At 43.3% G+C, this 12,006-nt stretch overlaps 1 protein-coding gene across 3 annotated transcripts in view; it reads left to right on the top strand.

Moving 5' to 3' along the window:
* Window positions 1-11,577, top strand: part of LOC120048491 (protein cordon-bleu-like) — a 48,954-nt gene extending 37,377 nt beyond the window's left edge. For 2 of the 3 annotated variants that reach the window (XM_038994501.1, XM_038994499.1), the window contains 7 exons: window positions 448-603; window positions 4,826-5,132; window positions 5,928-6,049; window positions 6,233-8,166; window positions 8,314-8,433; window positions 9,051-9,329; window positions 9,848-11,577. In XM_038994501.1, coding sequence (XP_038850429.1) covers window positions 448-603; window positions 4,826-5,132; window positions 5,928-6,049; window positions 6,233-8,166; window positions 8,314-8,433; window positions 9,051-9,329; window positions 9,848-9,931 — 3,002 coding nt within the window. In that variant the 3' untranslated portion in view covers window positions 9,932-11,577. The remainder of the gene's footprint in view (window positions 1-447; window positions 604-4,825; window positions 5,133-5,927; window positions 6,050-6,232; window positions 8,167-8,313; window positions 8,434-9,050; window positions 9,330-9,847) is intronic. The other variant, XM_038994502.1, reaches the window with a different exon arrangement.
* Window positions 11,578-12,006: the final 429 nt, after the last annotated feature.

Below are 12,006 nucleotides of genomic sequence, written 5' to 3'. Positions count from 1 at the left end.
TAAAAAATTAATCTGTTTTTCTAAAACAGGGGCCCCCAAATGAGGGGGTCCAGCCCTGGCCTGGAGTGTTTTGTGAAGCTCCATTTCTATCTCCCATAGCTGGAGTCTGGGGCGTAGAGTCTGATGTTATCTCTGCTCTGCTCTGTTTAAGGGGCTCTGATTAGAGACTGATCAGCAAGCAACACAATTGCCACTGAGAAGCTTCCATTCAAACGAGTAGCTTTACTGTACTTTCTCCACATACATTAAGCAGTTATAAGCAGCTTTCAGTTATTTGTTAATGTACCCATTCATTGATTGTCTTGTGTATTTCACTTATTGTTTAATGTAAAAAAATTAAAATAATTTCTTTCTGCACAGTATGATGAACAAAGGCAATATAATTTAAGCTTATTGATTTCCCCCATTCTAACACCCAGTGCTTACTGCATCCCTCCTTTTCTTTAGGTGCTGAGCGTCCAGTGCCACTCAAACCTCTGCGAACCCCAGTACGGGAGCCCCCCCAGTTAGTCATCCCCCCACCCCCGCAGTACCCTCCCCCTCCCTCAGACCCAGACTCCCCCGATGCCTCACCAGAGAGCCACAGGGAGGAGGCCCCTCAGTGTAGGTCTCTCATCCCAGCTGACACCTCTACTATTGGGCTACCTTTCCCTCTGGTAGCCAGCCACTCTCCTTCCAACCTTCATGTCTTCCTCTAACTCCTCTCCTTTTTCAGTGCTGCTTCCCTCCCTGAACTTCATAGTTGTTGTTGAATGTTGAATGTCCCGGGTGGCTCAGTTGGTAGACCATGGTGCTTGCAATGCCATGGTTGTGGGTTTGAGTCCCAGAAGGGACCAGTACAAAGAGAAAAAAAAGTATGAAAATGTATGCACTAACTATTGTAAGTTGCTCTGGATCAGAGCTTCTGCTAAATGACAAAAATGTTAAAATCAATCTCTGTGTGTATCACAGTTTTCACTCTTAATGTGTAGTCCGGCTCATGTGGACATTCTATCCAGGCTTGCCACGTCGTTCATCTCCTTTGCAGCCAGTTAAACAGTTACGAGGCCTCCTTTATAACAGACAGGCTGATAGGCCACCTGAGCCCAATGCTGAAGGTCAGCTGTGACAGTGAAGTTCCTTGTATCCCAAATGGTACCCTATTCTCTATATAATGCTCTTCTTTTGACCAGGGCCTATAGAGCTCTGTTCAAAACTAATGCACTATATAGGGAATAGTGTGCCATTTAAGACGCAACGTTAATCAACCTGTGAGGCTTTTATCGTATGTTTTTTATCTCCTGCTGTCTGTAAAAGGCTGTGCTTTTCTGTTTCTGTTGTCAGGCTGCGATAGCGGCAACTTCTTACTCCAGGGCTCCAGAACACCTTTATCTACCCTGTCCTAGTTCTATCTCATGTCTTCTTTTCTCTCTCTTTGCCTCTCCCCTCCACAGTCTACTGCTGTGCCCCTGTCCGTTTCCCGTTCTCCAAGCCTCGGTGAACAGACAGACAGACTTCTCTGGCCTGCCGTCCTCTCACTGTCTTCCTCTCCTCCCTCGCCTCTTCTGCACCTTCATCTCTTCCTGCTGGACCTCTGCTCCTTCCATCCTCCTTTTCTGTTCTTAGAACTGCCCCTTGAACTTCCTTTCTTTCCCATCTCTACACTTTCAAATCCCCCTCTTGTTGATGTCTTTTCTTTTCCTTGTTTTTGTGGCTTGTTTTTATAAATGTCTGTATATACAGTATAAACTATAAGCCATTTTGTATTTCAGGTAGTTATACAGTGGTTGGTACGGTAGAGAACTAAGAGGAACGTGATGTGTGAGGGCTGATGGGGACAGGGATGTGTGTGATCAGTAGGCTGTTTAAGTGCAGATGAAATAGCCATACATGTATTGAGTGTGGAGTGATTGATGGAGACATTTTGAATTGAGGGTGTAAGGAAAGTCAAACGATATCTCCAAATCAATGATTTGATGGTGGTGGTAAAGGTTTTCTTTGTTATTGCTTAGTGTTTGTAATGGTTAGTAACTAGAAACCAGGCTGTTGTTTCTCTGCATGCTGATTGGTTGACTCCATTAAGGAGTGACCAATAAATCAATGACACTTTTTATGTGGAGGGTTCATTCTTTTTATGAGATTAACTCCTGGGACATTGGTTAGTATTAGTGGGTTTGTGAGAAGCAGCTTCACTGTGACAACATATCAGTGGAGAGCTAAATAGAAGTCACTCTTGTTCACATGTCTTTAGCTTTTACGTTGGATGTGTGAGTGAGTGAAATAAATAACTCTTCTGTATTGGCTTATCCAGATATTCAGCCCTCTAAGTGCCTTTGTCAATAGCAGCATTCATGTGGGTTTTAATTGTGTTATATTGTACAAAAAAAGCATTTAAAAACATGTTTATCATTACAAGTGCAAAATTAGCATGGCGTCCAAGACAGATCATTGAGATCAAGGATTTCCTTGAAATGGACAAGCATGAAAACATTAATATTTTATCATTTCATTTGACATTAAAGACTTAACACCATTTGTGTATTGAGGCCATGAGGAAATTATTTGTGATTGGGATTTTGGTCTGTGTGTGCTGGTAATGTGGCTTAGTGTGTTTCAGTATGTTGTAGATAGAGAGATGATAGATGTCTATGACTGGATGTGTGTGTGAGAGAGTGTTACTGGCATAGAGAGAGAGTTACAGCCAGAGAGTCTTGACTTGGTTTGTGCATGGTTTGGGTTTATGTGATGGGAGCAAGGATGAGTTCATGTTTGTGTAAGATTTTGTTTTGGATGGCTAAGCCAGTGCTGGGAAAGGGTTGGGAGGGCCACTCTGTGTGAGTCACTGGATCTCCAGGAACAGGCTCTCTTCACCATTACAGCTCTGCCTGAAGTTGACAGGCCCAGCTCTCACACACTCATGGGTTAGGTGGCTTTAAAACATCTCTCTAACGACTTCTCAGTGATGTGCTCTGCATGCTGGCTGGATAATAATGTATACCTAATAAATGGAACATACAGTTAAAGTCGGAAGTTTACATACACTTAGGTTGGAGTCATTAAAACTCGTTTTTCAACCACCACAAATTTCTTGTTAACAAACTGTAGTTTTGGCAAGTCGGTTAGGACATCTACTTTGTGCAAGACACAAGTAATTTTCCCAACAATTGAAGACCTCCACAAGTCTGGTTCATCCTTGGGAGCAATTTCCAAACGCCTGAATGTACCACGTTCATCTGTACAAACAATAGTACGCAAGTATAAACACCATGGGACCACGCAGCCATCATACCGTTCAGGAAGGAGACGCGTTCTGTCTCCTAAAGATGAACGTACTTGGTTGTGAAAAGTGCAAATCAATCCCAGAACAACAGCAAAGGACCTTGTGAAGATGCTGAAGGAAACGGGTACAAAAGTATTTATATCCACAGTAAAACGAGTCCTATATCTACAAAACTTGAAAGGCCGCTCAGCAAGGAAGAAGCCACTGCTCCAAAACCGCCATAAAAAAGCCAGACTACAGTTTGCAACGCACATGGGGACAAAAATCGTACTTTTTGGGGAAATGTCCTCTGGTCTGATCAATAAAAAAAATAGAACTGTTTGGCCATAATGACCATTGTTATGTTTGGAGGAAAAAGGGGGATGCTTGCAAGCCGAAGAACACCATCCCAACCGTGAAGCACGGGGGTGGCAGCATCATGTTGTGGGGTGCTTTGCTGCAGGAGGGACTGGTGCACTTCACAAAATAGATGGCATCATGAGGCAGGAACATTATGTGGATATATTGAAGCAACATCTCAAGACATCAGTCAGGAATTTAAAGCTGGGTCGCAAATGGGTCTTCCAAATGGACAATGACCCCAAGCATACTTACAAAGTTGTGGCAAAATGGCTTAAGGACAGCAAAGTCAAGGTATTGGAGTGGCCATCACAAAGCCCTGACCTCAACCCTATAGACAATTTGTGGGCAGAACTGAAAAAGCATGTGCGAAAAGCATGTACAAAAAAGCATGTACAAACCTGACTCGGTTACACCAGCTCTGTCAGGAGGAATGGGCCAAAATTGACCCAACTTACCCGAAACGTTTGACCCAAGTTATACAATTTAAGGGGAATGCTACCAAATACTAATTGAGTGTATGTAAACTTCTGATCCACTGGGATGTGATGAAAGAAATAAAAGCTGAAATAAATAATTCTCTACTATTATTCTGACATTTCACATTCTTAAAATAAAGTGGGTATCCTAACTGACCTAAGATAGGGAATTTTTACTAGGATTAAATGTCAGGAATTGTGAAAAACTGAGTTTAAATGTATTTTGCTGAGGTGTATGTAAACTTCCGACTTCAACTGTATGTATTAATGCTCCTGCTTTTGGCTTGATGGCCAGTGAGATAAGTGAGACGTTATACAATCTAAATGTTTTGCTCCAAAGCCAAGTGGGAGACCATAGGACTACGGTATATGATGCAACATGTCAATATCGTTCATGGGAAATATTGAGTACAGGATCATAAGGTATGTTTAAGACTGCCCACATCAACGTAGGGGTTTCATTGAGCCACAAGTGTGTATCTCAGAATTTATGTCTAGCTAACATTGTATAATAACATTTTTCTCACTCTTGCTTCCCTCCTTTCTCTGTCATGCACATGCTTGTACAACCTCTCTTTTTTTGTTGCTGTGAACTGTTCTTCTCAATAGACCACAGATAACATTGTGACTAGATCAGCTTATTTTGCTTCATTATACAGCTTTCTTCTGTCAGTTGATAATACTGATGATTATGCTGTTGATGATGAGGATGATGATCATGTCTACCACCCCTCTGCCCGGACCCCAGCTTGGCTGCACTCTCGGCGGCTCTCCGTGGCAGGACCCCAGACCCCAGACACAGAGGCAGAGGAGACTTTATCCATGGGCAGCAGTGGCAGTTACCAGGACCAGGGCTATGCAGCCTCCGAGGGCATGGCGGAGGACTCTGGCCTGGTCAGCTCCCCCTCGGCCTCCGACACCACCCACCCTACCTCCCCTGACGGGAGCCTCTCCCTGGGCTCTTCTGGCTCCTCTCACCCCGTGATCCATCCCCTCACCAAGGACTGTTCTAGTGATAGTGACGAGGGCTGTGCCACGTGGGGCTCCAGACACAGGTACTGTAGCTGTGCTACCACTGATCTGCTCTGCTCACTGCATTATCATAGCAATGTTCAGGGTGGACACTTAGTAAAGTCAAACTCACACTGCTTTTCAATTGTTATCCTACCCTTATGCACTTACTACTACTAGCCTTGTCGCAGACCCTAGCTAAAGCTGTTTTTGTCATTAGAATGGTACCTAGCCTTGGATGGCCCAGTCAACCAACGAGTCAGATCCTCCCTGTGATTTACCAACTCCCTTCTCGCTCCCAGTTCTCAGTTCCGCGTCTCTCACTATTTAGTCAGCTATCTCACGTCTCGCACGTCTCTGCACCGGCTTGTTTTTAAAGGCCTGTTTTACTACGCCAACAGTGCTTCCTGACTGAGTCACTGCAGTCCACATGTGTTGAAGCTAAGGGGCTACCTTCCAAAGCCTGCAGCGTCACTTAAATCTGCTGGGCTCTAAAGTGAAAGCTCTGGGGTTTTTCTCAAGAAAATAGGCTCTACCTAGTCTGCAGGAGGAAAGTTCTCTTTGGCTTGGCCAAGAAGAGAAGAAATATAACCCCATGCCATTTTAGGTTAGTTTAGAAAAGACACGCATGAATAAAACAGGCATGCTCAGTGGACACCTTGAATTAAGTGTAAAAGAAATATAAACTCAAACACAAGTACTATGAATAAATATTTCAAGGGCAGTAGACTCCATCACCTAAATGTAACTTTCAAACTTTTGAGTTAACTTGAGTTCTCCTTTTATGCGACCTGCCCAACAGTTCAAAACTTAACTTGTATTACCCCCTCCTCCCTTAGACACAGCAGTGATATCAGCCACAACGACAAAGCAGGCAAAACAAAGGACATCTATGAAGAGGACCCAGAGCTCACCACTCAGCTCCACCAGACTCTGGCTGATCTGGATGCTGATCTAGCAGGTGAGCTTTTAGTAGAACACAAATTCAAATAAAAAATATTTTATTGTCCATCAAATGCACATGAATTACATACTGGAGACATCCTGGAAACCACAATGGATGCACAGGACCAAAATAGACTTGTTGTATAGTCAATAAGCAGACCGGCTAACACATGTATTTTCATTTGTCCATGTCCACTAGATATAAGTCACATAGATGCTATTTCAGTGCAACAGCACCCCTACGTGATGTCCACTGAGAGCAATGACATCCCCGTGTCTGTGGTGGATATGGAAGTCCCGGTCACAGCCATAGATGAAGTCCTGGAGGACTACGAGACACCGAGCATGACGGATCACCAAGCCACACTAATGAGTAGCTCTCAAAGAACGGACAATAAAGACCTGAACCACAGTCATCATCATTCAAGTGTTGGTGGCATACAGAACAAAAACAACAACGCCTGTATGTCTGACGGCTCCAGCAAAGTCAGCTCTGCTCAACCACAGCCCGCGCAGCGCCTCAAATCACCAGGGAAGAAGCTTGCCAATGGCACCATGCGGAAAGACCATACAGCAGCGATCTCTAAGACTAAAGTTGAAGTTCAAAGAAGGAAATCCGCTGATGGAGCTGAGAGGAAAGCCTCACCTGTCAACAGCTCTCTCGCTGTCCCAGAGAGCCATTCCAAGTCCCCTGAGGAAGAGGTTCCCACCTATAGAGGCCACGCTGCCTCCCAGGCACAAACGAAAATCACATGTAGCCCAGTCTCCCGATTTGGTATGAAGACATTCACTATCGTCCCTCCCAAGCCCGCAGTTGCAACCCAGCCTCAGAAGCCAGCAGAGGCCCCGGCCACTCTGACAACAGGTGCCATTAGAATTGACGATCAGGGTAACATGGTCAAAGTAGCCATTGCCCGAAACAAGTTTGGCGGTTCCTCTGAGTCTGGGATCAACAAAGATGACTCCGTCTCACCACTCCTGGGGAAAGCCAAAGCATTCTGGAGCTCCTCGGAGAAGCAGGACACTTCTGCACCTTCACTCCCCACTAGTAGAGGGCCTGTCCCTTTCACAAAGACCCAGAGCCCAGAGTCTGAGGTCCACAAACCCACACATCGGGTCGTAGCCTCTGAGCCACCTGCAGCCAAGGCAACACCTAAGGCCTGTGAACCTGTAGCCAAGATGACACCTAAGGAAACATGCAAAGATGTTGTTGAGGTAACAAAGGACATCTCACAGGAAGCAGAGGGCAAGGCCCCAGTTCCAGTTTCAGAGACACCTGTGCAGCAGAAGACTATGAAACTGAACCCTGGTATTCTCCAAGATCAGAAGAGAAACCTTTCCTTCCTCAAGCCATCCAGGAGAACGTCCAGTCAGTACATAGCTTCTGCCATTGCTAAATACGCTGTGAAGCCCACCATGGCCAAAGCTGACAACATCCAAGAAGTACCAGCGGAGTTGTCTGGCCCCGTGAGAAAGCCACCTGGTAGTTACGGCTATCAGAAAGAGGGTCGATCCTTTAATGTAAATCCACAGCGTTCCTCTGGTACATCTATGAATGTACCAGTGAAGAAGGAGAGCAGCTCTGCGTCTGGATCCTATCACGCCGGTGCTAAATGTTACCCTGACTACCTCTCAGCAGAGAAACGGGTAGTCTCTGGTGAGTCGACGCAAGGAGTGGACAGGAGTGGTTATGGGAGCAGTTCTACCCTGCAAGTTGCTGGATGGAGTTCCAAGTCACTGGACTCTGATACAGTGGCCAATAACACTAAGCAGCATGGGCCCCCCAGTCCCAGACACCAGGCACAGATGACACCCCCACCACCAGCACCACAATCCCCTACTAAACAGGTACCTGCCGTCTCCAAGCCCTCGCAGGGTCCACCACCTGCACAGAGCAGATCAGAGACAGTAGGTCCCAAAGGTCATCCAGCCCTGGCAATGAAGCCTGAACCACCACGAGCAGCTGCAGCTGCTGCCAGCAACGACCTCCCAGAGCCCCAGCAGGTCAGTCTGTTTGGGCCGGTGAAGAAGTTCAAACCTGTGATCATGAAGTCGGTCCAGATGGACACGTCGCTACACACCACTCTGATGTCAGCCATCCAGTGTGGGGATGGGAAGGAGATGCTCAGAAAGGTGAGCGAGATAGAGAGACCGTCATGCTAACTTCACAAAGATCACTGTTTTTCTTTTTTCTTTTTAAGTGGAAGTCTACAGCTACTTATAATGAGTGTAATGTAGAGGTTTGGTTTCTAATTTCCCTGAATTTCCCTGTCGGACTAGGTATCGGACTCAAGTGCAAGCAGCACTTTGAAGAAATCGTCCTTTGTTGAGGAAGAGAATGAGCGATGTGTGCTACTGGCAGCCATTAGAGGCCAAAGTAACTCTGCAGGGCTAAGGAAGGTAAGCTATAGCCAAGAGTCAGATGGGGTTTTGCGTTGGTTTTGCAATGTCTTGATGTAGCACAGAGGATCTGTTGCATGTCACTAAATAGCTCATTTCAGGAGAACAAGCAGCACTATGTTTATTATATATATGAGTCTATTTGCGTTCCCCTTGAATGTGATGTGGTTTGTTTTCATGTAAGGACCATGGTGAAATGAGAGGAGGAAATGTGTCGTTGTGAGGGAGGACCGATGTGGTGAGCTCTAGAATGTTCCTGCCCAGCTCACCAGCAGGAATCTCAGAAATGTGCATTACTAAATCAGGTTGTCAGGGCAATAACGTGGAATTTAGGTTTGATAAAAAAAGAATGGAATGTTTGATGGGAGTTCTTGATTCTATTCCTTAGCTACCTGTCAAATTTAGTTGGTGGAGCTAAAGTAGATCCAGGCTAGCGACAGCTTAACTTAGAGTTGCAAAGCTGTTTGAAATGCCTTTAAACCTTTGTTTTGCTGCCTAGTAAACCACTGCGGTTAACAAGGTATAAGAGGGAAATTGTGTGTGCGTGCATGTGAAAGCAGCCGTCAAATGGGTCTATGTATCTGGACTGCCATTGTTCCCCTCTCTACGCTCCACAGACCATATCCCAGGCTGCAGAGGAGCTTGACAAGTTCAGGAAGACTGAGGAGGAGAACAGAACTCTGTGTGATGCCTTCCCTGCCATGCCTCCCCCTCCTCCATTTGTGCCTCCTCCACCCCCCTCTATGCTCCCTCCACCTCCTCCTGCCCCTCCCTCCACTCAGCCCAAGCCCACTATGGTGGGGGAGCCCCTGGAGGCTGGGGGTAATCCCGCTCTGGCTCGGGACGCAATGCTGGAGGCCATCCGCTCTGGCTCTGCAGCTGATCGCCTGAAGAAGGTACAGTATGTTCAGTACTGTAGGCAGCCACAATAACAATACATTAGCAACACACAAAAGAGGGAGACAGTTATTGGGAGCGAGTTTAGTCATCAAGTTACAGGTTGTCAATTCAATGTTTTCAGATAGAGCAAATGGAGGTGATCATAAATGACCTTTTGTGCATGCACTCACCAGCCAGGTGACTACCTACCATTTCTTACCTAGTATTACCTTGTCTTTTGTTGCAACATGTCTGTGACGGAACAAAGAACTCCTGGGAAACATTCTGTGCTAGCTGGTGACCAAGATTCCATCACGTAGTTCCACAGTCTGTGGGGCTGTGCAGCTTGAGCAATGTATTATTCCATTAGATTAATCAATGAGACAAATACAATAAAAACACTTCCATTCTTTACAAATGATTTTACTTCTTGCATGATCTGAACTCTGTTAACTTTAACTCAATGTCAGGCAATTTTTTATTGGTACAGAGCAAAGAATAACACAGGTTTTCATGTTTCATCTATTTTATTCAGGTCAATGCCCCCAAAAAAACAGTTCAAGTGAACGGTAGACTTGGTACTATACAAGCAGCATCATCCCTCTCACAAGGACAATAAAGAATCTTCCAGAATGATTCCAGAACATCTTGCAAACCATCTGATTAGAATCGTCGTAGGCAGCCAAATAATATGTTGTCTTTCACCTTAATTTATCACTGTCCTTATGTATATGTATCCAGTTATGTGTACTTGAATAGTTGCAACAACTGGAAAGATGAATTGCTGTACAAAAGCATGTGCCAATAATTTTTGTTGCTATTTATTAGCTGCTCTTGCTGATAATAATAATCTTAAGAAATCATTTTTGCTCTTATTATTTGTCTTTTACTTTTTAATACTAGTCCACATGGAATTGATGCCTCATGCTGTCTTACTGTCAGTGTTATATTTGATTATTACATATTTGCTGTATATATTCCATGTAATAAGATGCAATGGATCAGACTCCTTGACATAGTGCAATGAGTAACACTGGTCACCAGTAACACTGGTCAAGCATGACAAAATTTGGCTCCAAGGGACTCTCCTCTCCAGGTGGTGATTAGGCATGTAATCCCAAATGGCAGGCTTGTCCCTATATAGTACACTACTTTTGACCAAAACCTTATGGGCCCTTGGCAAAACTAGTGCACTAAATAGGGAATAGGGTACCATTTGGAACCTGCGCTAGTTTATTTTGCAAAGCTCTGGGTTTTTAGATCTCATCTATGCTGCTATTCAACCTTTACATGTTTTTATTCTTTGATTTATAATGCCTAGAAAAGATGACTAACATATCCTTTCTTGACATTACAAAAGCATTTTTGAAACATTTCTGTTTATGTGTAACTATTGGTGAATAATATCACCATGACTTAGTAAAATAGTTTACTAATCAATAGATATGAGTAATGAACAAGAGGTATGGGCTGTTACTCCATTTTCAGAAAAAAAGTCTGGTTAATATTTGCTATGATTTTATTGTTTATTTAATCACAAAGTGTTCTATGTTGTTTGCATGGGGCTCCAGTGCACAGCTTTTTGTTATTGTATTCAACTAGATCTGATGTGCAGTACTGTACATGAGCTTGTCTCTCTAGACGTTTTATGGCATTACTATAGTAGTTGAAAGAAAGCAAAAGTTAATATTATAATATATTTTACAAATGAAGTACTATCGATATTGATCAGAATGACTGAATGATAGACTTAAAGGGCCACCCAGTGTAAAGCATGAAAATAGGGACCACAAGATTCTAGACTGGTCTGTCAAAAGATGGATTCATAGGTTGTCCAGTTCCTTAAAATTCAGTTTAGATGTTTTCTTATGTTCTAGATCAGGGGTATTCAACTCTTACCCTACCAGGTCTGGAGCCTGCTGGTTTTCTGTGTTACCTGATAATGAATTTCCCCCACCTGGTGTCCCAGGTCTAAATCAGTCCCTGATTAGAGAGGAACAATGAAAAAAAGCAAAGGAACTGGCTTCGAGTTCCAGAGTTGAGTTTGAGGCTAGAAAGTTGTATATTTTGTTAACTACAGATAAATGATTACAGTAATAAACTGTTGTTAAAATTGGAAATAAATAGAATAGAAATTCAATCAAATTTAGTTTTATAAACTATTGCTTTTTTATGTTAAGTGCATGTTGTTTTTGGAAGAATTTCACATTTTATTTCATCCACAAATTTTACTTTTTTCAATAAATGATTTTTGTAACCATGTAACAGTTTTTTCTTCTGTACATTGTTCTTAAATACTGTCTGGATGTGCACTTTAAATTACATTGTAGCTATAATGTAAGTACAGTGTAACTACTTGCAATAACTTTAATCCTAACTAGGGTTGCGCATTTTGGAGAATATTCAGAGGTGGAAACTTTCCGTGGGAATTAGCGGGAATATATAGGAATTAACGGAAATATATGCTAATTAATATTTATACCATTTAAATGTAGATGCTTTTTCCGTTGGATATATTTACCATATCATATGGAGACAGGAACATAAATCTTTTACCTTTTCATAACTAGATATAATTGCAAATGATTAAATCCTTCCAATAGAAATAAAAAAAACTATTTTGTTATGAATTTAACTTTAAGTGAGTTGACTCTTCACATGGGATGATTTCACTGAACAACAAAAGGGAATATT

This window comes from Salvelinus namaycush, chromosome 5, assembly GCF_016432855.1.
Source record: "Salvelinus namaycush isolate Seneca chromosome 5, SaNama_1.0, whole genome shotgun sequence".
Classification (NCBI taxonomy): domain Eukaryota; kingdom Metazoa; phylum Chordata; class Actinopteri; order Salmoniformes; family Salmonidae; genus Salvelinus; species Salvelinus namaycush.
Note: the sequence above shows the minus strand (reverse complement) of the source record. Positions and strands in the feature narration are given on the sequence as shown.